General features: G+C 35.9%; 1 protein-coding gene and 1 long non-coding RNA gene across 3 annotated transcripts; one reads left to right on the forward strand and one right to left on the reverse strand.

Moving 5' to 3' along the window:
- Positions 1-956: 956 nt before the first annotated feature.
- Positions 957-3,232, reverse strand: LOC118967867 (uncharacterized). The gene is made up of 2 exons (XR_005055160.2): positions 2,980-3,232; positions 957-2,869 (listed from the first exon to the last, which is right to left on the reverse strand). It is a non-coding gene; the product is annotated as an uncharacterized lncRNA (long non-coding RNA).
- A 62-nt stretch (positions 3,233-3,294) lies between these two features.
- OTUD6B (OTU deubiquitinase 6B) lies at positions 3,295-24,725 on the forward strand. 2 transcript variants are annotated; one of them, XM_036995567.2, is made up of 7 exons: positions 3,295-3,525; positions 4,175-4,326; positions 12,530-12,610; positions 16,951-17,263; positions 18,862-18,923; positions 21,529-21,635; positions 22,413-24,725. In XM_036995567.2, the coding sequence occupies exons 1-7, from the start codon at positions 3,444-3,446 to the stop codon at positions 22,495-22,497; spliced, it is 882 nt and encodes a 293-aa protein (XP_036851462.1). In that variant the 5' UTR covers positions 3,295-3,443; the 3' UTR covers positions 22,498-24,725. The 2 variants fall into 2 exon arrangements, with proteins under 2 accessions (XP_036851462.1, XP_036851463.1); XM_036995568.2 differs by lacking the exons at positions 3,295-3,525; positions 4,175-4,326; positions 12,530-12,610 and adding an exon at positions 15,324-15,462.
- The last annotated feature ends 2,930 nt before the right edge of the window (positions 24,726-27,655 follow it).

Consider the following 27,655-nt stretch of genomic DNA (forward strand, 5'->3'; position numbering starts at 1 on the left):
TTCCCTTCTGTACCATCTTCACAAATTTCTAAGACCAGGGAAAAACAGAAGCATCAGTCCTCACTTAAAATACTTGGAAAATTTGACCAAATCTTTGAGTCAAATAGGGATTATGCAATAGTAAACAATTAAAGTACAAAAATTTCTTGTACATTCACTGCTTAAGCAAAACTGTTTCTAGATTCTAGTAATACTACTATTCAACATTTATTAAGCATTCATAATGCACAATGCACAATGTGAAGTGAGGTTTATAGATGCTTAATGAAATATTTATAATCCAATCCCATGCTGCTATTAAACTGAGACACTACATTTCTAACAAGCTCTTAGGCAATGGCTGATGGTGCTTTTCCGAATACAATACTTTTCAATACAAAGATCAGAGAGTAACAAGTCTTAAATAGAGGGCTGAGAAAGGCAGAGCAAAAACAGTGGGTGTGTTGGGTGGCAGAAGAGACTGGCTTCTCCATCTTTGAGAATCAATGTTTGTCAGCAGCTTAGAATCCATTATGTTAAAATTCTTTGGGAGAAAACTGTCACCAGAAGTTAATTATGGCACTTAGAATAGCTTATATTAAATATAGGATTGGAAGGTAGCAAAATTTAGAAACTTGTAATTAGGTCTTTCGTAGGTGCATATTCCATCCTGCATATTAGTGTTTGCATTCTATTCCTTGATTTTTGTACATCTACCCCATAACATATACTGTACAACACCATATTGTTCCATTTCCTAAATTAACAGTATTTGTTATAACTTCCTGTTTGACCCAGAAGTTATTTAGGAACATTTCAAAAATTTCAAGTATGTGATTTTTTTAGCATTTAAACTGAGTTTTTAAGTTTTGCAACATGATCTTTGTGCATTCTAGAAATGCGTTAGTTTTCTCCGTATCCTATAATTTAAGAAATGTTTCATAATTTGAAAAGAATGCAAATGAAATATACACAAGTCTCATTAACTATTTAGTTATCTTTATTTCAACTTTTTATTTACTTGATTTACTAAAGACTATATTTCAGTCCAATAGTATTTGCAGTGTTTTTAATTGAATTACTCTATTCATTTTAAGTACATAAAACAGACTAATTTTAAGTTATAACTTTTTAAACATATGCATACATCAGTATAACTACCACTCACATCAAGATTATCAAACGTTTTACATTCTGAATGCCATGTTATTTACCATAAAACCTCTTAAACATCCTGTACTGTTTTATAATTCGTTGTAGCTTGAGTTCTAATAAAAAAATGTTTATGCCTACTTCTATGACTTGTTTCCATTATCTTTAAACTTGTATACTTGTGCAATACAAATGAGAGTATCCATGGTTACAGAGCAATTTTTGATCCAATCTGAATTATTTTTAATAGGAATATTTAACCTGTTTATGAGTGTGGTACCTTATCTATACCTCTGTCAATTTATCCTATGCTAGTTTTAATACCTCCTTGCTATTTTTATTGTTTTTTCACCACTTCAGCTACAATCCAAACAATTAGAATATATATTCTATTTTCATCTTAAACCTCAATGTCAAATTTACTTATAATGAACTATTACACCAGCAGTACCTATTGATTTTCCTCAGGCAAGATGTATACACAAAATAAAGGTTTTAATCCACTGTCTCCCCAACCAGTGATTTGGAAATGTTCTTTTTACAGTACTAGTATATTACGAACTGGTAACTTTTTTCTCCTTTACAATTAAAAAGAGGGGTAATACAACTGTACCAACTGGTTTCCCATTTTGTCAGATTAACATTTGGAATGTGTCCTGTCTAGTGACAAAGCCCTTTTATTTATGTTTAGCTAAGAACATGCATATCTACACTACATGCCAAAAAAAATCCAGTATTCATTCCTCTATTTAACGTTTAGCATGTCTTTTCAAACAAATCACAGACCCAACTTAAAAATCTATTTTGCATTTGGTTTTATAACTACCTATAACAATCTTAATACTGTTTAACTAGTTAAAAGTTTACCACTAATTTTTTCATACACTCACTCCCCTACTATTTAGTTACTTTAATTCATTCTTTGGCTGTGATACTCAGTAAAGCTTTCAAGGATGATAATTGGGTGATATACTTTAACCCCTGCGTATCTGTGAATGTCTTCCAATTGCCTTCATACAGAAATAACTTGCCAAGATATATAAATACTGGTTCAAAATTATTTTCCCTTAAAACTGAAAGCATTATTACACTATCTTCTGGCATTTAGAGTTGCAGGAGAGAAATCTGATGTCAGAGAGAAGTCAGCCTAACTTTTGCCCCTTTATAAATAAACTTGCTTTCTCTGGATACTTGTATAATTTTTTTACATTCTTCCAATTTAAAAACATCACCAGGAATGTCAAGCTGTTGCTTTCTTTTCGCTGAACTTCAAAAAAAAGTATCTTTGAGCCTTTTCTACTTGCAGATCTGGTTTGCTCTTCAACTCTGGACAATTTTCTTCTATTAGTTATTTATCGTTTCAGCTTCATTTGTTTTGCCTGTTTCAGATATTCTTATTAGGCACAGATTTTTATCTACTGGACCGCTCTCTACGTCTCTCTTCTACTTTCTTTTCCATTTCTTCCGCTTGCTGTGAGGATTCCTCTTGTTTTGCATTTACTTCAGAAACTCGATTTTGTGCCCCATTAGGCTGGCACATTTCCGTTCTCTCTCTCAAATGCCTGCTATTTTTCACATGGTCTGATACTATTCTCTTTATCGCTGAGCACAGCTCTTTAATCTCTGTCATATGATACTCCATCCTTAGTCTCCGATCTGTTCCTTCCGCTATTTCCGTTTCAAGAGGCGGCATTTTCTCGTTTACTTAGCTGTTTTTTCAGAAATGCGGTATTTGGACCTTGAAAACAATAAAAACAACTTAATTCCTTACCGTTCGATTGATTCAGCCCAAAGATGCCCACTGATAATCATTTACATTTACTGAAATGTTTTACTTCTCCTTTTCACCTTTAGAAGAGCTCCTGAGAAACCGGACCAAAAGTGAAGAAGAGAGTCTTCGAAGGAACTAACGAAATAAAACGGCCGTTCAAAATGGCTCCCCTTACGTCACCTGTGCGCGCCCCAATCAGGACCAATAGCCTGGTGCGCAGCTCTATCGCTCCTAAATTCTCGCACGCTAGTCAATCGCGAGACTGCAAACTTCGGCTGGCTAAGCCACACCCCAGCGCGCCCTCCCGCTCTTTCCTCGCGCCCCGCCCTATCAGACCTGAACACGGGAATGCGCACGCGCAGGCTCCCAGTCTCTTTTCTCCGCTCCAGTGATTCTTGGGCGATCCGGTACCGCCTTGAAGGCGGGGCTGGGTCCCAGCCGCGGCCAATGGTGTCCCGGGTGAGAGTTGAGGGGTGGAAGGTGCCTGCCAGCCGGTGGTGCAGGTTTCTTTCCTGCGCGTGTGCAGGGCTACCTGGTCGTCATGGAGGCAGTCGTTGCAGAGGAGCTTGATGAGGAGGAGCAGTTGGTGAGAAGGCATCGCAAAGAGAAGAAGGAGTTGCAAGGTGACGGGAGAGTGGGAACCTGAAAGTCGCCGGGACCCAGGGAAGGGCGCGTGGCGGGTCGGTCTGGAGGAAGAGGGAATTTGCATCCTCCCGGATCGCCCCAAAGTCTCTGGTGGTCTCTTCTCTGCCGCCCCCTGGCCCTTGCGTTCCCTGAATCCCCCAAACGGTGCGCAGCTGCCTCCGGTCAGTCCGCCGGTCCTGCTGTGGCGCGGCGCCGCTCGGCGCTGGTAACTGGAGGCACCCCCAAGCCACGATCTCGGACCCAGACTGTTCGCCTCCCTCCCCCGTCCCCCTTTCCGATTCCTGCCCCAGTTACCGACACTTGACTCCAATGGGTACGTTTTGAAATAACTTACCCCAGTTTTGAGGACGCAGAAGGGATACGTGAAGGATTTGAAACTTCAGTACTTTTTTTTTCCTTTTTCCTCCTCCTAGCGCACCAAATTTGGGTTATATTAATGATATTTTGGGGTGGGTGGGTCTAAGCTACACCTGGACTCTCTGTAAATGATTGTTACGCAGTTATTCTTCTTGCTTCCATAATTACTTTTTCTATGCGCTTGTCTTCTTACCATCCTCTTACTGTTCCTATTTCTCATTTCCGCTTAGTACCTGGGTTTTTGACTTGATGATTTTGGTGGCTTTTCAGCCAAAATTCAGGGTATGAAGAATGCTGTTCCCAAGAATGACAAAAAGAGGAGGAAGCAACTCATTGAAGATGTTACCAAGTTAGAAGCAGAAATGGAACAGAAACATAGAGAGGAACTGGAGCAATTGAAGCTGACTTCGAATGAGAGTGAAGTATGTGAAGTAATCTTTCTCTTTGCCTACAGTATTTGAAAACAGTGTCCACTCTGACAAACTAAGTCATAAAATTTGTTATATGAAGTCATAAAACTGGAGGGAAATGAAGTCAGTCAGTCATACTCATACACCGCCTTTCATTAATGTTTTTGTGACTATATTTACATATTAGTGTGTTCCTGTAAGGAAGGTCAGCAAAGAAATATACTTCTTAAACTGTTTACTTGCCCAAAAGATGAAGAGATTGATAAAGTGGACTGGAGGAAGGTTCACCAAATGAAAGCTGGAAGACCAGACTTCTAGTCCCACAATTGCCATTAAATAGGATTGTAGCCTGGGCAAGTTACTTTAACTTATGAGCATAAATTTCTCTGCAAGTGATATGATACAAATACCTCTGCTGTTTAAGCACAAGATTTTTAAAGAATCAAATGGAACAACAAATGTGAAGCCATTTCTAAGTTATAAAAGTGCTTTATGAACAAGTATTATTACATGTAATGAATGAAAATTTACTGATGTTTATTCCATAAATTGGAGCATACTATAATCATTTTAACCAATATCTGTTGCTGTCATTGCAGCTAGTGTGTATTATGTGCCAAACACTTTAATATATTGCATGCTTTAGCTCATATGATTCTCATAATTACAACGTGGAGTGTTACCTATGAAGTAAGTGTACCTAATCCTACATGTCAAGTGGAAACACACTAAAAGAGTTTAAAAATTTTGTCCTGAATTCATAACTATTAAGTGTCAAAGCCAGAATACAAAATCAGAGCTGTCTTTACTCTAGAAAGTGAATGATGAATTGTTATAACTTTATACAGTATAGTTTATTTCATGGGTTTTGGGTATCAAAGTATCATAGACTCCATAACCACACTCCAGTTTTAAAAGTTGCAAAGTTCTTATGTGTATGGAAAAATTTTTTTTTTAAATTTTGGTATCATTGATCTACAATTACATGAGGAACATTATGTTTACTAGACACCCCCCATCACCAGGTCCCATCCACAAACCCCATTACAGTCACTGTCCATCAGCATAGTAAGATGTTGTAGGATCACTACTTGTCTTCTCTGTGTTGCACAGCCCTCTATGTACCCCCCCACATTATACATGCTAATCATAATGCCCCCTTTCTCCCCCCACATTCCCCCATTATCCCTCCCTTCTCACCCATCCTCCCTAGACCCTTTCCCTTTGGTAACTGTTAGTCCATTCTTGGGTTCTGTGATTCTGCTGCTGTTTTGTTCCTTCAGTTTTTTCTTTGTTCTTATATTCCACGTATGAGTGAAATTATTTGGTACTTGTCTTTCTCCGCCTGGCTTATTTCACTGAGCATCATACCCTCTAGTTCCATCCATGTTGTTGCAAAGGGTAGGATTTGTTTTCTTCTCATGGCTGAATAATATTCCATTGTGTATATGTACCACATCTTTTTTATCCATTCATCTACTGATGGAGACTTAGGTTGCTTCCATTTCTTAGCTATTGTAAATAGTGCTGCGATAAATATAGGGGTGCATATGTCTTTTTCAAACTGGAGTGCTGCATTCTTAGGGTATGTTCCTAGAAGCAGAATTCCTGGGTCAAATAGTGTTTCTATTTTGAGCATATTGAGGAACTACCATACTGCTTTCCGCAATGGTTGAACTAATTTACATTCCCACCAGCAATGTAGGAGGGTTCCCCTTTCTCCACAACCTCACCAACATTTGTTGTTTGTCTTTTGGATGGTGACGATCCTTACTGGTATGAGGTGATATCTCATTGTGGTTCAATTTGCATTTTTCTGATGATTAGCGATGTGGAGCATCTTTTTATGTGACTGTTGGCTATCTGAATTTCTTCTTTGGAGAACTGTCTGTTCAGCTTCTCTGCCCATTTTTTAATTGGCTTATTTGCTTTTAGTTTGTTGAGGTGCACGACCTCTTTATATATTTTGGATGTCAACCCTTTATCAGATCTGTCATTTAAGAATATATTCTCCCATACTATGGGATGCCTTTTTGTTCTGTTGGTGGTGTCCTTTGCTGTACAGAAGCTTTTCAGCTTGATATAGTCCCATTTGTTCAATTTTGCTTTTGTTTCCCTTGGCCAGGGAGATATGTTCATGAAAAAGTCACTCATGTTTATGTCCAAGAGACTTTTGCCTATGTTTTTTTCTAAGTGTTTTATGGTTTCATGACTTACATTCAGGTCTTTGATCCATTTCTAATTTACTTTTGTGTATGGGGTTAAGACAATGATCCAGTTTCATTCTCTTGCATGTAGCTCTCCAGTTTTGCCAACACCAGCTGTTGAAGAGGCTGTCATTTCCCCCTTGTATGTCCATGGCTCCTTTATTGTATTGACCATATGTTTGGGTTAATATTTGGAGTTTCTATTCTGTTCCACTGGACTGTGGCTCAGTTCTTGTGTCAGTACCAAATTGTCTTGATTACTGTGACTTTGTAGTAGAGCTTGAAGTTTGGAAGCAAGATCCCCCCAACTTTATTCTTCCTTCTCAGGATTGCTTTGGCTCTCTGGGGTCTTTGGTGGTTCCATATGAATTTTAGAACTATTTGTTCCAGTTCATTGAAGAATGCTGTTGGTATTTTGATAGGGATTGCATTGAATCTATAGATTGCTTTAGGCAAGATGGCCATTTTGACAATATTAATTCTTCCTAGCCAAAAGCAAGGGATGAGTTTCCATTTGTTAGTGTCCTCTTTAATTTCTCTTAAGAGTGTCTTGTAATTTTCAGGGTATAGGTCTTTCACTTCCTTGGTTAGGTTTATTCCTACATATTTTATTCTTTTTGATGCAATTGTGAATGGAATTGTTTTCCTGATTTCCCTTTCTGCTAGTTCATTGTTAGTGTGTAGGAAAGCAACAGATTTCTGTGTATTATTTTTGTATCCTGCAACTTTGCTGAATTCCGATATTAGTTCTAGTTGTTTGGAGTGGAGTCTTTAGGGGTTTTTTTTACATACAATATCATGTCATTTGCAAATAGTGACAGTTTGACTTCTTCTTTACCAATCTGGATGTCTTGTATTTCTTTGTTTAGTCTGATTGCCATGGCTAGGACCTCCAGTACTATGTTGAATAACAGTGGGGAGAGTGGGCATCCCTGCCTTGTTCCCAATCTTAGAGGAAAAACATTTAGCTTCTCGCTGTTAAGTATGATGTTGGCTGTGGGTTTGTCATATATGGCCTTTATTATGTTGAAGTACTTGCCCTCTACACCTATTTTGTTGAGAGTTTTTATCATGAATGGATGTTGAATTTTGTCAAATGCATTTTCAGCATCTATGGAGAGGATCATGTGGTTTTTCTCCCTCTTTTTGTTGATGTGGTGGATGATGTTGATGGATTTTCGAATGTTGTGCCATCCTTGCATCCCTGAGATGAATCCCATTTGGTCATGGTGTATGATGCTCTTAATGTATTTTTGATTTTGGCTTGCTAATATTTTGTTGAGTATTTTTGCATCTATGTTCATCAGGGATATTGGTCTGTAATTTTCTTTTTTGGTGAGGTCTTTGCCTGGTTTTGGTATTAGCGTGATGCTGGCTTCATAGAATGAGTTTGGAAGTATTTCCTTCTCTTCTTTTCTTTGGAAAACTTAAAGGAGAATGGATATTATGTCTTCTCTGTAAGTCTGATAGAATTCTGCAGTAAATCCATCGAGCCTGGGGGTTTTGCTCTTGGGTAGTTTTTTGATTACCACTTCAATTTCGTTGCTGGTAATTAATTGATCTGTTTAGATTTCGTGTTTCTTCCTTGGTCAGTTTTGGAAGGTTGTATTTTTCTAGGAAGTTGTTCACTTCTAGGTTTTCCAGCTTGTTAACATATAGATTCTCGTAGTATTCTCTAATGATTCTTTGTATTTCTGTGGGGTCAATCGTGATTTTTCCTTTCTCATTTCTGATTCTGTTGATGTGTGTAGATAAATTCTCTTTTTCTCTTAATAAGTCTGGCTAGGGGCTTATCTATTTTGTTTATTTTCTCAAAGAACCAGCTCTTGGTTTCATTGATATTCTTCTATTGTTTTATTCTTCTCAATTTTATTTATTTCTACTCTGATCTTTATTATGTCCTTCCTTTTGCTCACTTTGGGCCTCATTTGTTCTTTTTTTTCCAATTTCAATAATTGTGACTGTAGACTATTCATTTGGGATTCTTCTTCCTTCTTCAAATAGGCCTGATTGCTATATACTTTACTCTTAGAACTACCTTCACTGCATCCCACAGAAGGTTGGGCTTTGTGCTGTTGTTGTCATTTGTCTCCATATATTGCCTGATCTCTATTTTAATTTGGTCATTGATCCATTGATCATTTAGGAACATGTTGTTAAGCCTCCATGTGTTTGTGAGCCTTTTTGTTTTCTTTGTACAATTTATTTCTAGTTTTATACATTTGTAGTCTGAGAAGTTGGTTGGTAGAATTTCAATCTTTTGGAATTTACTGAGGCTCTTTTTGTGGCCTAGTATGTGGTCTATTCTGGAGAATGATCCATGTGCACTTGAGAAGAATGTGTATCCTGTAGCTTTTGGATGTAGAGTTCTATAGATGTCTATTAGGTCCATCTGTTCTAGTGTGTTGTTCAGTGCCTCTGTGTCCTTATTTTCTGTCTGGTGGATCTGTCCGTTAGAGTTAGTGTTGTGTTGAAGTTTCCTAAAATGAATGCATTGCACTCTATTTCCTCGTTTAATTCTGTTAGTATTTGTTTCACGTATGTTGGTGCTCCTGTATTGGGTGCATATATACTTAACTCGCTTATTAAGCTATTATAAACACAGTTTGATAATTCTTTATTTCTCTCCCTTCTTATTCCTCCTTCTCCCTTCTTTATATGTTAGGTGTTTTATTCTGTACTCTTGTGTTTCCTTTGACTGCTTTTTTGAGTAGTTGATTTTATTCTTTTCCTTTAATTAGTATTTGGTTGGTCAGCTTTCTTTGGTGTGATTTTATTTTCTCTGATGACATCTGTTTAGCCTTAGGAGTGCTTCCATCTAGAGCAGTCCCTTTAAAATATCCTGTAGAGGTGGTTTGTGGGAGGCAAATTCCCTCAACTTTGCTTGTCTGGGAATTGTTTAATCACTCCCTCATATTTAAGTGATAATCATGCTGGATACAGTATTCTTGGTTCAAGGCCCTTTTGTTTCATTGCATTAAATATATCATGCCATTCTCTTCTGCCCTGTAAGGTTTCTGTTGAGAAGTGTGATGATAACCTGATGGGTTTTCCTTTTAGGTGACCATTTTTCTCTCTCTGGCTGTCTTTAATACTCTGTCCTTGTCCTTGATCGTTGCCATTTTAATTACTATGTGTCTTGGTGTTGTCCTCCGTGGGTCCCTTGTGTTGGGAGATCTGTGGGCTTCCTTGGTCTGAGAGACTATTTCCTCCCCCAGTTTGGGGAAGTTTTCAGCAATTATTTCTTCAAAGACACTTTCTATCCCTTTTTCTCTCTCTTCTTCTGGTACCCCTATAATGTGAATATTGTTCCATTTGGTTTGGTCACACAGTTCTCTTAATATTCTTTCATTCCTGGAGATCCTTTTATCTCTCTCTGCGTCAGCTTCTCTGCGTTCCTGTTCTCTGATCTCTATTCCATTAATGGCCTCTTGCATCTCATCCAGTCTGCTCTTAAGTCCTTCCAGAGACCAGAGATTGTTTTATTTCTGTATTCTCCCTCCTAATTTGGTCCTTTAGCTCTTGCATATTTCTTTGCAGGTCCATCAGCATGGTTATAACCTTTATTTTGAATTCCTTTTCAGGAATATTGGTTCAATCTATCTCCCCAGGCTCGATCTCGGGGGTTGTCTGGGTATTTCTGGACTGGATCAAATTCTTCTGACTTTTCATGGCAATAAAGGTAGTCACAGGCAGGTGGCATGTGTGTCAGCTGGGAGAACAATGTCCCTTCCTGCTTGCTGGTCACCTTTCCCTTCTCTGCTGCCTGTGCCGGTTAACCGCACACGGGGAGCAGCTTCTGGTTTTATTTCCTGAGCTACTGTGGGTGGAGCAGCCCAGAGTCCTGTGGGGAGTGGCAGGCACACCCAGTGTGCTCTCCTGCGAGAACGGCGACCCTTCGCGCCCTGTCCCGGCTTCCTCTGTCTGTGCTCGGGTGCCGTGTGCTGGCAGGGCCACTGAGTCTGGCCTGGGAGGCTGTGGAGAATGCTCTGGGCGGCCACTGTGGGCTCAGCTGCTCACAGGCTGCTCTCTTGCTGTGGCGGGGCCGCGCAGGAAGGGGAATGAACAGCACGCCATTTATCCCTGTGAGGGGCTTAGAGCTGTGCTGCTACCCCAGGTGTTAGGGCTCCCGAAGTTCCCTGGGATTCCCAGCCTGCTGGGCCGAGTGTGCCGGGACGATTCCATCCAGCTGTGGAGCCCCTGTCTCTTTAAGACTTTCAAAAAGTACTCGCTTTTCTTTTGTCCCAGGGGCACTGGTGTGGGGACCTGCTTGCAGTTTTTACTGTTCCGTTTCCCTAATATCCAGCACACTGTGTGCTGTGTCTTTGCTCCCCGTGAGGATGACTAGGGCTGAGTATTTAACAGTCCTGAGCTCCCACTCCCTCCCTGGTCTGGCTCATATCCTCCTGCCGGTGGGCTGGAGTGTGGGGAGAGCTCGGGTCCCACTGGGTCGCGGGTTATATCTTGCCCCCTTCATGAGGTGCTGAGTTCTTGCAGATGTAGATGTAGCCTGTCTGTTGTACTGTATCTTCTGTTCTCTCTTTTAGGAATAGTTGTAGTTGTTGTATTTTCAAAACTATGAATGGTTTTGGGAGGAAATTTCCTCTGCCCTACCCATCTTGGCTCCTCTCTATGCAAAATTTTATCTATCATCATTAAATTCTTTTGTTTCATTTTTGGTCTGCTTGTTGACAGGGAAAACAGCTTGTCCGTACTGACTTACAGTGGTTGTTATATTAAACATAGTCTCATTTTCTTTAACTTTATAAGCTAGTCATCAGCGTCCAGTCCTTCCTCACCCTTATCATATTTTATTTCCAAGTAACAGAGCATAATTCTCCTTGTGTCTAGTTGTATTGTCACTGTCATGGTATTCCTCATTGTATCCCCATCTTTTCTGTTAGTGAGATAGCTTTGTTTGCACTCTCAGGCTTTTCAATTTTGAGATTTCTTTCCTAGGTTTTCAAGGACAAAAATGTTTGGTTCTTAGGCTACAAATTATTCAACTGTTAAAATACAGATTCCTATTTTACTGTGAACTAACATCTTTTTCACTATCTTAAGCTTGTTTTCTTTCTGAACACTACCTGAATTCTTATGTCATTGCTTTCTTTTTTTTCCAGATGCTTCTCTCTTGCTTCAGTACTTGTTAATTGTCAGCATGGCAGTTTGTAAATTTTAGCAAATCACTGAGAAGTAGAAGAATCTTAATTTCACTGAAGTTGATAATCAATCTTTGAAGTCTTAATCTGATTTTAATATTTTAATCATTTGGGCCATAGCCTTGGAGACTCCTGACTCTCTTGTGATTATAGGGCTCAGTATGTTTTATGTATGTGTCATACTAAAAACTAGCTTAATTTATAGTTGCAGTAATAAAATACTAGCTACTAATCCTGCTAATTACAAGTCTAGCATCTTTTCTCTTGCTTCAGCAAACATGATAACCATTTGGTGATTAAGGTTGACTGTAGTAGGTTAATGATAATTATAAGTTACATTTTCTACCTATAGTTATCAGTTTGTAGATGAGAAGTGATAGAAAAAGTGCCATACTCATCAGGGTCCAGCTAATGAAGATTGAGAAAGGCCTTTGTTGCCGTATTTGAGGGTATGAAAATAGTAATGAACTGAACCAGCACAGGACCTTATATATCCTGTAAGTATTATGAACATTTAAAGAAGGGAATGGTGGAATGCTGAGTAAATTTGTACTTACAGGATTAATGGAATAGGCATTCTGATAAGGAAATCATACAGGGATGAACATTATCTTGAAGAGCTGTAAAGAAACTTCTTAGAAATCTGACAAATTCTCCCTTAAAAACAGAGAAAGGAGATGACAAAACCATGTCATCTAATACTATAGCTAGTGCTATTATTCAAATTTGAATTGTGGGATTATACATATTTGTGATTTTTCAAGAAAAATTTAATAATCTAATACTTTTGAATAATAATTTAGAAGTATTTTTCATTAACTTATTAATACTTTTTGTTTCCTTCAGATAGATTCTGTTGCTGTTAACATTTCAAACTTGGGTATTGAGAATCAGCCGCCTCGGATATCAAAAGCACAAAAGAGACGGGTATGAAAGTCATGTCACCAAGTATTTAAGACAGTTCTTGTGTACTCAATACTATGTTTATAGGAAAGAAATAGAAAAATAAAGAAAGAGAGAGAGAGAGAGAGAAAAGAAAGAGAAAGAAAGAGAGACAGAGAGAGAAAGAGAAAGAGAGAGAGAGATGGAGTTCCTTGTCCCAGGACTTGAGCCAAAATTTACTAAGCATTTGCTATGTGCCAGATACTGTGCTAAGCTTACACATTATATGAAACCTCATTTAGTACTGACAGTAATTCAATAAGTAAGATTTCTTATCTCTGTTTTATAGAGAAGAAAAATGGGCCTAAGGCACTATAAAATAACTTGTCCAGTTTCCAGTTCTCACAGGAGGGTGGAGCTAGGGAGGGGGTGTACAAAGGATCTTTTTACAAATACAACTTCCCAGACTTAATAATTCACAGTCTTTAAGGTATGGGCCCAGGTAATTCTGATGCACAATTTTGGTTAGAAACTGTGGAATTAAATGGTGAAATAAGGATTTGAACCTAGAACTTAAGCAAGATATATATAGATGTACAAAATTCTCAGAGATTTATGTAGGTAGCTATGTAATGGTTAGTTGCAGTGAAAATTCAAAGAAGGAAAAGTTCATTGTGCTAGGTGTTAAATAATGAGTTGGAATTTGTTTAAGTAGGATGCTTGAAGTAGAAAGAGCATGCTCAAAAAAAAGAAGTGGAAATGAGTGTTTGCATCATCAAAGAGCCGTAAAGAAGCTGATTTATTATAATTAATGAGTTCATGATGGTACTAAACTGGGAATGAGATTTAGAAAGGAAAGTAAGGCTTTTTCATTTTGAAAAAGTGGTTTGAACCCAGTCTATTTAGTACCGAATACTGTTTTATTAGCACTTGATGTTTTCTAGGACTTTAATGTTTATTTTTAAGCTAGCTTTGCATCTCATAATTTAGTAGTACATAATTTAATGGAGCATGGATCTGGTATCATACAGATGGTGGTTTTTCTAACTCCCACTTATTGTTGTGGCTTTTTTTAAACTTCAGTTTTACATGTGTAAAATGTGGGGGAAACAGTATCTACTTTATATAGTTGTTGTGAATATTAAATACTATACTGTTTCCAAAGCTCAAACACAAAGCCTGGAGAACTAGTGTCAACAAATGATAGTATTGTTTACCATATTAAATGCTGCACAGTATGCCTCTTAAATAATTCAGTCTAAGACCAGTATCTATTTTTGTTGATTTGAAAGTCAATTAAGTTGCAAATTGTTGAGCATTTTTCATCTTTATGTAAGATTTTATTCTTGAGTAAATATGATTGTGGATTTAATAAAATTTTGAAATTTAGATTTCATGGTATCTTGGAGGTTATTTAATTCAACTCCATACTTATGTATTTTTTGTGATAATCTTACAATTGTCATATAGCTTCTATAGATGAAAAGCAAAGGGCACAATTTTTGCTTGGCAGTAGCATAACAAAATGTTTGTCAGAATTGCCTCTACTTAAAAATTGATACATCTCAGAGTAGCCTATTTAATTCTGTAAAACATGGACCCAGCTCCCTTCCTGTCTTTAGCAAGGACCCTTCACCTGGACCCTGAGGAAACATAACAAATAAAAACAAATTAAACTCCCTTATCTATCTCAAACTTTTTGTTACTTTTCACCTAAAATATTGCATAGCTGAATTGGATTTTCAGTTATACCATTAAAAAATTTAGTATCTTTTACAGTCAGCTGCTTTCACACTTGGCAGAGAAAACACCCTAAGAGTAATGGCCAAAGTTTCTTATTACTTTGTTATATTAATAGGATTCTGGAACTGAAAATACTGAAAGTTTACATTATTTAAAAAAACAGAACCTGAAAACAGAGCCAATAATTGGATATTAGGCTTATTTTGAACCCCCCGTTTCTTTGCCAAAGGCACCAAACACTGAAAAGCCAGTTAACTAGTGAAGTTTTATCTTTGGGGAGATAATCTCTCTGGTAGAAAAAATGTGACAAAACTTTATGAAGATTTGTTATTAGAATATTGTAGAGCAAATCTCTTATTTTTAATTTAGAAAAACATAGGGGATATTTTATTTAATTCATAGAACTGCAGTGGAAGCTCTTTAGTATGATAGAAAAGTTGGGTAGAAATTAGAAGAACTGGGTTCCAAAAATAGGAAATTCAAAAGCTGGAATGAGATCTAGTTCAATTTATTTTACAAATGAGAAAGCTGAAGCTCATGTTTCAATGATGTTCTGAAAGTTTGATGCAAACCTTGGACTAGTAGCCAGCTCTTAAGATTTCTCTTCAGAGTTGTTTTTGCTGTATTATTATATCACTATGACTGCAGTTTTACTAACAGTATATTAATGAGTCACATGCTGTTTTTACCTTATATACCATTTCATTAGGCTTCATTATTGTCATTTTATCTATCACCAGCACTAGGGTTGTAGAGAAAGTGCCTACTGCCATTGGTAAGCTAACGTGGCTGAGAAAAGAATTCAATGAATTTCCCACATAGTGCCCTAGAAAAAAAACAGAATTGTTTTGTACTTATTGAAGCAGAGCATTAGGGACAAAATGAAATGATGAGATTAGTTTTAGAGGCTTAAATGGTTTTACAGATAGTATGAAGTTCCACTCTTCCAGTAACTAGTACATGAACATCATTAACGCCAGCTCCCATCTGCTCCAACTTTTATTCTGATTTAGGTGCCTGGATAGAAGGAGCTCTCAGTGTTGTCCTTGGTCCCTGCTCTGCTTCTAACCAGCTGTTTGGCCTTTGGAAATCTTTCTGCATGCTGTTTCCTCAGAAGAGGAAAATGAGGGGTTTTGGATTAGATGATATCCAAGGTGCTTATCCTCCCTCTCCCCTCTGAAAATGTTTAGACTTTTATAAAGTAACAGTGCCATCTCATGTTTTAAAATTTTATGCCACTGTGATCCATAGTTGTAGGTATATATAGTGTAATAAATTTGTTCGTGTTACTTGCAGGGTTAGAGTTGGGAGGAAGAAAACTTAAATAGCTTTTATTTTATAAGAGAGAAAATCGTTACCTTTTCTTACTGTTTTCCTTGGTTTATCGAATCCTTCACTGTAATTTGCTACCATTGTCAAGATTTGTAAAATTTAGTTTAGCTGTTTTTATTCTCTTAAATTGAAAGCATTCACCCCCCAATATACAAGTAAAACATACTCATGGTAGAGAATTGGGAAGATGTAGAAAAGCACACACATGCATAAAACAAATCTTATTTTGTAATCGTAGCATCCAGAAAAAAGCACTATAACTATTTCATGTATATCCTTCTAGTGTTTTTTTTTTTTAATTATTATGACACATAGATGTAATATATAATCACTTATAGCCTATCTTTGCCTCCAACCTCATCTCTTGACACTCTGGTACTTTAGCTATATGAATCATGTTCAGCTATGAAACATATAGTGCTTTCTGGCTTTTTGATCCTTTCTAGTCCAACTGTCAGGAATTTTTTCTTTTTTCCCGTTCATACTCTACTTTTGTCCATCCTTCATGTCACAAATCTCTCATTGTACCCCATCCTTGAACCCTTGCATATGCTGTGATGTGAAGATCTCTTAAGACATTTGAAAGCAAGTTGCAGAATATAATGTGTGGTACCATTTTTGTTGAGTTTTTTCTATACATTTTCTATGAGTACATACATATTAAAATACTTAGAAAAAAAATCTAGAAGGATATACACCAGACTTGTAAGCAGGCATTGGAATTGGAATTGGCAGTGGTCCTTAAGGAGAACTTTAGTCTTATCTGTAATGTTTAAATTTTTTGTTATAAAGAAAAAATGTTTTTGTCTGTAACTTATGTGTGTTTGTGTATGCACACATTTTTTAAAAACTAGATAGAGTTTCTGTACCCTTCTAAAGTCTTTAGCATATTAATGCCTCACTGGTGGAGTGATAAGTTAAAAACCTTGGACTAGCGTGGACTTAAATATAATAATGATGTTGCCTTAAGATCTAAGACATCTCAGTCTTAAGATAGTACTTTGAAATCAGTAAAGTTTTAGAAACTTGGCATGTAGTTTGTAAATAGACTTCAAAGAAAAATTTAAGGGCTTTCTTTTATCCTAGTATAGACCTAGGTGCTAGGTACATACTATGAAAAAGATAATTTGCCTTTAAAGGAGTTCACAGTGTAGAAAATTCTATATGTGATAAGATCATCAATTTGATAGTGCTTGTGGGAGAAGGAAGAAAAACTGGCAGAAAGTTTTGAGAATCCTTCTTTTTCTTTAATAAATGTAAATTAGTTCTAGTTATTGTTAATTAACTTTCCTACATTCTCCTCTTCTTAGGACAAAAAAGCTGCATTGGAAAAGGAAAGGGAAGAAAGGATAGCTGAAGCTGAAATTGAGAACTTATCTGGAGCTAGACATGTAGAAAGTGAAAAACTTGCTCACATATTGGCAGCTAGACAGTTGGAAATTAAACAGATCCCATCTGATGGCCACTGTATGTACAGAGCCCTTGAGGATCAACTGAAAGAACAGGAATGCCCTCTGACTGTGGCTGCCTTAAGAAGTCAAACTGCTAAATATATGGAAAGCCATGTGGAAGACTTTCTGCCATTTTTAACAAACCCTAATACAGGAGACATGTATACTCCAGGTAACTTGTTCTCTTTACTATGTCTTGCTGCTGTTGTGGTAGTGGTTGCTGAAGTGCTTCCCAGGACGGAGAATAAGAAAAACCCATATAGTCCTTTTGGGGGAAAAAGAAACCTCAAAATTTAGGCAGAATTATTTTCTGTAATTTTAATAGATACTAGGGCATTTTGCTTTATTAAGATCCTTTAAGTGCTTAGCCATTTTGTAGTTTAAATATATTAATGGTTTTATATAAGATAAAAATAGGAATAGGATTCATTATTGTTAGAAAAAAATATCATGATTTCAATGTTTCACAAAGTTAAGCATAGAGAGAGGTAAGTCTTTGGAAGTATAGGGCCTAAAGACCATAAGCAGAGATGACTAGGAAAACTAATTTCTCCTTTTTTCCTATACTTATGTTATTTAATTTTATTCACAATAAGCCATAATACTCAGGCAGAATTTAACTTTGCAAAACCAGAAACAAGTTAATAACCTACCTATTCTTTATAATACCTTTGATAATTATGATAAGATATTTATGGGGAAGTAAAAAAATGCACAGAAAGCAAATGAAGGAGAGAGCAAGTAAAATCTGACTTTTGGGGGCATAAGGGATGTAAGAGAGGAAAGTTAATCCTTAAGAAAAGATGGTGTGGTAGTGTCCTTTGGGAGCAAGTCATCTGGCCAGGCTGGTTTGTGGAGCCGAAAGTTAAGGCTGACTTTGGTTTAAGGGAGTCCCCACCTTCGCCGGTTATCAGTGTAGTAGAGAGGAAGTGGCAGCTCAGCATGCTGAATCACAGAAAAAGACAAAAGAGACTTAATTATCTTCTTTCATTAAGACAATATTAAAGGCCATCACTTAGCACTGGGGATATAGCAGTGTGTTAAATGTACACACAGGACATACTTTCTCCTAGATGCCTATAATTCTTTCGCCTCTCTTCACCAAGAAAGTGTTAATTTCCCGTTTTAGCTCTATAAAAGCATATATGCTCAAGATAGGCCATTAAGCTTTGCAGTTAGGTCTTTTACTTGCTTTCAGGACTGATCCAAGAAGCCCTTTCTTTGGCTAGAACTGATACTGATGCAAATAAGGTAAATACTTCTGAAATAACAAGTGGAAGCACTATTTGATGCTATTGTTGGGAAGGGAATTTCAACCCATTTGTACTTTTACCCTAATTCTCAAATTTCTTAAGGGGTCTTACAGTGAACTTGATTTTACAGAGGCTTTTTAGTCTTTCAGTATATTCTTCTAGATGCAGGTTTGGGCTTTAAAATACATGTTGAGATAATAAATATGGTGGCAGTTTTGGGGTCATTGCTTGGGTAAAGAGAGAGATTAGGCTTGTTAATGTATTAAGGCCCCTGGGCCTCCAGCTCCAGGAGAGAAGCAGAAATGAATTATTTGCTCTTGGATGGAGAGGTCTTAAAAAGTTGGAGTGAGTAAAGTTTGGATCTGGGAAGTGGATTAAATTCTTGAAAGTACAGGTAGAGAAGGAGAAGGTTCATAATTTGGGTAGTTTCATCAGGAATTGTGGGAGCTATAAAAGTGATCTTATAACATGAGTTATGAAAATTATTAATTGCTATATTCTGATCTTTTCTCTACAGAAGAGTTTGGAAAGTACTGTGATGATATTGTAAACACAGCTGCATGGGGAGGTCAGCTTGAGGTAAGTCTATAATTATTCATAGTCATTATGGATTCTTAAAAATTTCTAAATCCCATCTGTAGTTTTCAGACATATTTTTCACATGATCCCTATTTGAAGATTCCTTTTCTTAATATATTTGCTACTTTTCTCTGACAGAGCATTGAAAATAGGGGGGTAAAATCCTTAGGCATTTGATTTAAGCATGTACCTTTGGAAAGTGACACACTATTTCATTTTAAATAGGCTTGTGTTGGATCTGTGAGTTAGTGAGGCTACTGTTGCATCTTCGTAAGTGTTCCCATTTGTGATGCTGCTACTGGCAATATATTGGCTTTTTGGACATTTGAAATTGAGGATTTTACTCAAGTACAGTAAAACTTACCCTCATGGCTCAACTGATGAAAATCACTATTGGAAAAGTAACATATCCATTACATTAGAATAGGAAACAACATGTAAAATTAGAGGTCAAATTCTACCATAATACATCTCTTACAATTATGTCTTGAATTCCTAGTTGATACTGACTCACTTGACTCGAAAGCAGTATTTGATGCCTTAAAGTTCACATGTAAGAAAAAAACATGTCCAGTCACTTGTGGTGATTTAATCGGGATTTTTTTTAAAGCTCTGTTTATTGTACTATTAACTTTGTTTCATTAAAACAAAATAAAACACTTAAGTGGTCCAAGTAGTGATGAGGCAGCCTGGTGTATTAGAAAGGCAGGGGTTAAGAGGGAAAGTCAAAGTCCTGGGTTTGGGTCCTGGCTTTTCTTTCTATTTCCAGGTTTGTGACTTGGGGAGTTAGCCAACCTTCTGAGCTCAGTTTCCTAATTATTGAATGGGGATGATAAAACCCCTGTGTGTACTTGGTAGGTCATTTGTTGATATTAAATAAGGCAAGGAGTATATGCATAGAAGTTTGTAAACTAAAGTGCCAGGTGGAGGAATCTAGCAGTATCATTAATATTGTGTAGTGGTTAGTTGTCTTGAATAGTTAGTGGCTCTGAGGCTTCACATCCATGCTTGAAGGTAAACTGACATGAATGCTTCAAATCTTTCTCAGCAGTGCTCTATCTGTACCTATTCTGAGCCACCAGGGGGAACTATGTCCATTCCTTTTGTATGCCTCTTCTGGGTCTCTGAAACTCGGGAAGTTCTCATAGCAGCTTTGTGATTATATTAGGAATAAACATGCTTAAATCACAAATTAATTTGAGAACTGGAGACCTAAGTGGCTCTTTTTAAATTGAGAAAAACCTTTTAAAACATCTTTTGAAGGACATTTATTCATAAATTGTCTCTGAATTCATTTGAAATAAAAGTTGTGTTCTCACAATAGGGTAAATTTCAATTTCAAGATAAATTCTGTGTATGATCTCAGAAGACTTAGAAAGGATGTTAAGATTTCCAGAGCTTGATTGACACTCTCTATTCTGTGCTAGCTTTTAGAAAATGTTACTTTAAGTATAAGAAAAAAAATCCTCTAAGGGACATTTTACAAGGAAGAATACAGGATTAAATTTGCCACCATGCGTAAAGAACCTTTTCCATATTGCTGAAGTAATTTCTTACCTTTGTTTAAAACTTCCTAAACGGACCATTTTCTCAACAGAATGTTCTTACAGTGGAACAGGTACATAGATCAGGGCACTATGATTGAAGTGTTAAATAGTTAATTAGTTAATTTGTTTATGTACTTGGGCTTTAGAGCCAAACTTCCTCAGTTCAGTTGCAGGTCGTTTTATTTCCTTGTGCTTGACTTCAGGGAGGTGTCTTAACCTTTCTCTGCCTCAGATTCTAGGTCTTTAAAATGTGTAACAGTAGTACTTATCCCATAAGGTTATTGTTAGGATTGATGCATTAATACACATAAAGTGCTTCGTGTGCTTGGTCGTAGTAGGCCTAAGAAATGTTACTCTCAATGTTTATTATTAACCCAAGTTTAAGTTCTAATTTTGTATCATACAGTCTGCAATTAAGATCGTGTATTAATCAGATGGAAATGCTGTGAAAAGATAGTACAAGTCATAAACATAACTCATTCTGCTCATGCCTTGAAAATTATAGAACGGTGGTTCTCAGCACTAGTACATGAGAATCATCTGAAAAGCTTTAAAAAAATAAACCACCTATTTATTCCCTCAGCCCCTCCCAAATTCTAGTTGATTTGGCCTGGTGCCTGAACAATGATAATGTAAAAATCTCCTTATGGAAAATTTCAAGCATATTCAAAAGTAAAGTGATCATCATAATGAACCCAGTCTAGTTTGTCTCTCTAATTCAGAGACAATTTATGAATAAATATCCTTCAAAAGGAATTTGTGATTTAAGTATCTTAATCCCCTCACTTAATTAACTATGACATTGATGTTTCTAAAAAGCTGTCATGCAGCCAGGGTTTGAAACTTCTGCATTCAATTTAATAAATATCACATTTATTTGTTTTTTCAGCAGATACATATTTAGTGCCCACTATGTGTCAGGCTCTTGGTATACAGTGAGGAAGGAACAGAATAGATCTGTGATTTGACTGTGCCCTATTCATGTAGCTCAGTAGTTTATAATTTGATTAAGGTTTACCTTTCTTTATTTCTTAACTGATACATTTTCTTTCCTATAGCTAAGAGCCTTGTCTCATATTTTACAAATGCCAATCGAGATAATACAGGCAGATTCACCTCCTATTGTAGTTGGTGAAGAATATCCAAAAAAACCACTATTACTTATGTAAGTACCTGAAAATATCAAATGTTACATACTTGAAAAGATTGATAATAAAAGTTTTTAGGTTGTATATGTTGATAAAAAAATGTATCTTCAGCTATTATACTTACTTTATGCTTATTAATTATGCTTACTTTATGTTAAACGAATTATATAATTAGAAGGCATTGTCAAAATACATGATTTAAGTAATTGTTTAAACTTCTAGTGAGTGTAAGTATAAAGAATAAAGTCATTTCTAGAGGTTACAAAGTTTTAGGATTAGTTTTCATATTATCCTGACTTGAGGTTAATAAAACTAAAAGTTTCAACAAGTGTATAAGCCGAAGTATATATTGCCTGTTTATTCCCTTAGAGATATTTCCTTCATATGTGGAAGTATTTTACATGTTAAAGAATTCTTCTCTGAAACACAGCATGGAGAATTTGCTATTGGCTTTAGTGTTAATTAGCTAAACCTACTAAAGTCATTATGGCTTGGATATAGGTAAAAACTTCAGCTTCTTGAGCACTCAGCCTTTCATTCTTTTCTTTTTCTCTACAATGATTGTGTTTTACCTAACTTAAACTCAGTAGACAGAGTTACTGAACCGGATCTTACTGACTGCTGATGCTTTTCAAATGATGTTGAATTTTTAAGTACTATGCTGATGAAGTCTATTGAATGATATCCCTGTGGAGTAATTCATTCAAAGTGCTTGGTTTTATATCTATAATCAGCATTTATATACATTGAATTACTTTTGTCTAAACTACTTATTTTTCCTTTTTTCATTTCAGATATATGAGACATGCATACGGCTTAGGAGAACATTACAATTCTGTTACACGGTTGGTGAACACAGCTACTGAAAATTGCAGCTAGTTTACAAAATGTTGCACAATTATGTTTTAGTACAGTGTGCTGATCTGGGTATTCATATTAAGTGCTGGATTGTTCTAAACATTACTGAAAAACACAACTATCTTAAATCTGTTTTATGACAAAGCTATTAACAGTTTTTAAAAAATGTGTCAGAGAAACTAACCTGCCTTAGTGGTATTTTAAAAACACTTTTAAGTCCTTTGTGGAGAACATCATTTATATACTGAGATGCCACCCTATTTGCTGATATTTTAATTAATATAGGAACTTAACGTCTGTTCTTCATTGAAATAAATTTTGAATGTTTTTTTTCCACATTACTAAAAGCTTTCAGTAACCATTTCAATATAGTTTTTCTTGAAGAAATAAAATGACCCAATCTCTTTGTCATTCTAATAATGTGATGGTGATAGCAAATTTAGTTAATGTTTGGAAATGAATTTGATTGCAGTGACTTTGGTATTGTTGGGGTCATGATGTGAAGCTTTATTTAATGCTATCAAAGTGCAGCTAGGAAGCTTGCTTTAATAATTAATGATTTAAAATATTTATTCACAAGGGAATCACTTGTTAAGTTTTAAGAAATGAGATAAATTCAAAGGTAAATAAGTGTTCTCTATCAGATTTAAATCTCTAAAGAATTAAAGATTAACCTTTTATTTGTGTGTAATTTAAAAAGCCTAACAGATTGTCTTTCTAATTTTCATTACTTCTTGCTGTTTCTTAAAATTCAAAATGAGATTAATACCATTGTTTTTTTATAACCTTATAACTACAAATTTGTATATTCTTGTGTTTTCTCCGTCACAACTCAGTTGCTTTGCTCTCCTTTAGCCTGTTTCAGTGAAAAACAATTTGTGGCCTCTTCTGTCATATAACTTTTAAAAATTGAAGGAGTAGCAATGAAAAAAGGTCCAAGACCAAATTTACTTTCAATTCTTTTTTTCCAATTTGTCTTAAAAGATCTCTCTCTTTGCTTCACTCCCTAGGATTAGAAGAAAGCCTTTTTTTGCTTGTTATTTTGTTAATCTTATTAATAATAACTTTTCCTTTAAATCAAATATTTGAGAATCTTCTTGTTACATGTATGGATAAAATTGAAAGCCACTGTTTGGGAGCCAAGGCTGTTAAGCAAAATCAGTATGTGGTACTTTTCTGTGAATAATTTATCTAGCTCAGATTTCAGGTTAGTCCTAACAGTATTCTCTCTAAGAAGATAGTACCCATATGTATCTAATGATTTGTTATATAAGGAAGTACTGTTACGAAAATGAGACCTTTTTGGTTTGATCTGTTTTTCCTACATTAGAAATAAGTACGATTAAGCATCAAGCTTTAATATTTGAATTTTTGCTCCATGAATGAAACTCATTTTTGTAAGTATATATTGGGTTCTATATTATTGAAAATAGGGTGTCAGCCTCACATGCCGGGCTGGTGACAACGTGAGAAGGTGGTAGGGACTGTGGTCAATGAGAACAAGTGAGCACTGCATGAAGGCATTCCAGTTCAAGAGATTAAAAACCATTCTGTCTGCCAAATGAATATATTCTGAAGACTGCCTGTTTTGTAATCTTTGTTTTGAATTTTTGGGGGGTCGAATTTATAAAAGAATGAAGTTATAAAATACTAAACAACTTAGTTTTATTTTGATATAATATGTTACTTTAAAAGATAAACATTAAGAAGTAATAAAATGATATCATTATAGCTAGTTATAAATTCCATCTAAAGTATTCTAAAATAACTTATTGATTGCTGTTTTTTTCTTTCTAACAAGATGAGTAGAATTTTCATGATTACAGATTTATTTATTTATTTCAAATAGCCAGTTTGGTTATGAACAAGATTTGTTGGTCAGCTTCTGTTTTTTCATAAAACTTAAAAGGTGAAAATTATTTTAGCTGTAACCTAAATTTGAAGCCTTTAAATTTCCATGTTTTTGGAACATGAAAGAAACAGATATTAATTTAAAAGCAGCGTATATAATTTAGTTTGCTTTATGATAATGGTCTAATGGAAGTTTCATAAGCTTTCTTTTGTCCTAACTCAGAAAAGTATATGTCAGAATTTTGGAATGTGTCTTTAGCCAAGAATTTTATCCACCTAAATATGTTTACAACTTGTATAAAGCAAGAAAGAATGTGTATAACTATAGTGAAAAATACAGTTTTGCTCATATTATTTGATGTTTGCCAAAAGAATAAAAGATATATGAATTAAATCAGCATTTATGTGTTCAAACGGTTACTCTTTAACAACTTAATAATTTAGAAATAGAGAAAACCCATTTTGTTTTAGAACTGTATCCTTTATTTTGTTCTTACATGTAATTGAGAGTAATACAATCACAGCTTCTTTAAGGGATTTGGAGTAAACATGTAAGTATAGCATGCTCCAGGCAGGGAGGGAGATAAATAACCTTTTAAGCCATGGCTCTTAGAAATCAGTTTGAAGCTCAGAACCTTTTTAGCATGGTGAAGGTTTATTTAAGGCAAATAAATTAGAAGAATATTTTAAGGGTTGTGTGGGTGTTAAAGAAAAGTAAAATAATTATGTGTAAGGATGTGAAGCACTAAGAAGGAAATTTGTACAAATGATTGCTGGCACAAAATTACTACGCTGTTTTGGTACAGGTTGTCATGAACTAGCTAAAGGAGCGGATTAGTTGTTTCTCTGAGAATTTAATTGTTAATTTCATACTGTTTTTAACTCAATAAATGAGTGCTTGCTTCCTTCCCATATGTTTTCACATACATTAATTCTTCTCTGCTATCATACATCTTGTTTAAGATAATCTTTCTCCATTCTGTGATCAAAGTAGAACATACAGTGTTCCTAATTCTTTTTTAAAGTATATTTTAGGGAGTATCAGTTCTTGTTCTTTGCCACACCATTATTGTGTCTTAATCTGAGGCTTTTGAGTTTTCATTTCAAAATGAATGCTTCACCCAACCCACTTCACTTAGCTAATTATCCTCCTGGTTTCAGCTTCAGTAGCACCAACCGAGGCAAGCTCCCCAGATTCCTCCTGCCAGGCTGGTTAGGTATCCCAGTTCATGCATGTTGCTTTCTAGTAACTACAAACTTGTAATTAGTTATTTGCATTTATTTGTTTATTGTTTATTTTCTTAGTCTGTAAGTACTTAGAAACAAGAACTTGTTGACTATTATTAAAATATCTAGCACATTGCTTGGCCTATATATTAAATGCTTAATAAATGTTTGTTGATAGTTGTAAGATCAATTGAGATGCTAGGGTATGCCTGAGTAGTTGTATTAGTCTAATGGACCAGCTGGAATAAAGAGAGGTATTGACTTGGAGTGCTTGTGCTTGTTCATAGAAGGGCTGCTTTCTAACTTACCTTACCCTTGGATGGATTCTTAAGGCTTTTGGTCTAGAGAAAGGAGGAATGGGACCCAAGAAAGCTTTTTTTCTTAACTTCTGATAATGTGATACAGTTAATTTACTTTCATGTGTCATCTATGACAGTCTGATTCTAATGAATCTACAAAATAGAAAGGTCTTCTAAAATAATGGTACAGACCAAAAAAATATTAAAAACTTTGTCAATACACTGATCAGGAAGAAGTTTATAGTTTTCTCATTTCAGTATAATGTGGATGACTAGTGTGCCTTAGTGAAATAAATTCCTGCCTTTTTATAAGACTGCTGAACTTTATCAGTTTGCTGAACAGGGATGACTTCTTATCTGTGTTATCCTTACCTTGACAAAAAAGAAAGTCCTATTGTTTATAATCTCATCCAATAAAGTAGCAACATGAGGGTTAATAAGAACCCCAATGCATGAGACTGCTGAGTGAAAATAATGACTTTGTTTTATAAAGTAAATCGCTGCTTGTGAATCAGGCATCTCTTCCCCCCTTTATACACCTACATCAGAGTTCTTCAGCAGTGACAGTATTGACATTTTCAGTTGAGTAATTCTTTGTCACTGGCTAATTCTTTATTACTGGGGTTATCCTGTGCATTATAAGTGGTGAGCAGCATTCCTCACCTCTGCTTGGTGCCAGTAGTTAACTGCTCTAGAGATGTGAGGGGAAAAAATACCTCTGAACATTGCTAAATGTTCTTGGGGACAAAATCGTCCCCATTTGAGAACCCTTACTAAATCATAAAACTTACTGCTAATGAGGTTGGTAAATTGTAAGGAAAACATTTTAGATTTTAAAAATGGATGCGTTAGGTAGTGACTCATCTGGTTTTTTTTTAAACGTTGGCAACTATTTACAGCCAAACTACATGAACCCCCTTTGAAAAGCTTAGTGGACCTTAAATTCCTTTTTTCCTTCTCTACCTACTGTATCCTGACCCACTGAGATGTGTTTATTTGACTTTGATACCACTAGTAGTAGCAGTCAGGATAGACTAAGTTAGGCTGTGGTAACAACTCAGAAATCTTGGTGGCTTGTACCAACAAAGGAGTATTTCTTGTATATGCTACATTTTGCAAGTTGGCTGGGAGCTCTGTTCCATGTTTGTACATTCTGGGACCCAAGTTACTAGATGGAGCTGTCACTGTCTTAAATTTTTCTGAAAGAGAGTATGTGGAGAGTCTCATTTCAGAAAATAAATTTTGTGCTTCAGAAGAAACACATTTCCATTCATTGACTGGAATTATATGTTCTCACCCAAACAGGAAAGTACCCAGAGATAGAGCCCTACCATCTATGTTTAAGGTTGGAATATTTGGTGAGCATTATTAAGGATTTTTGCATGTACTGAAGATAGTGGAATTTGGGATCAGACCTAGATTTAAATCTTGACCTTGGCACTTACTTTTTAAGCTTGTGTAATATATTTAACTTTTCAAAGCTTTTCTGATCATTATAAAATAGGAATAATATTTACCTAGTAAGAGAATTATAAAAATAAATATGAAAGTCTAGACATTTAGAATTTTAACATATGCTATATAATTTATGGCAAATATGAAAATAATGGCTATTATTTTGCTGGCTTTCTTCCCTCCTTTTCCCTCCCCTCCATTCCCCTCTCCTCTTTCTTTGCCTATATGTTGGTTGAAACTGAGGCAGACCCATGATGTAAAGGGCATTGATTTCTTTTGGAAAAGTGGGGTTGTCAAGGTGGTTCACAATGCTAGAATGAGGAGAAACTTCACTGTTGCCCTTGAAA

This window comes from Manis javanica, chromosome 2 (assembly GCF_040802235.1).
Source record: "Manis javanica isolate MJ-LG chromosome 2, MJ_LKY, whole genome shotgun sequence".
NCBI classification, from domain to species: Eukaryota; Metazoa; Chordata; class Mammalia; order Pholidota; family Manidae; genus Manis; species Manis javanica.

Bases quoted from the DNA above. Each gene is read 5' to 3' on its own strand.
- OTUD6B (XM_036995567.2), top strand. From the start codon at position 3,444: ATGGAGGCAGTCGTTGCAGAGGAGCTTGATGAGGAGGAGCAGTTGGTG. The intron at 17,264-18,861 runs GTAACTTGTTCT...TTTTCTCTACAG, and splicing joins AGGAGACATGTATACTCCAG to AAGAGTTTGGAAAGTACTGT. The intron at 21,636-22,412 runs GTAAGTACCTGA...TTTTCATTTCAG, and splicing joins AAAAAACCACTATTACTTAT to ATATATGAGACATGCATACG.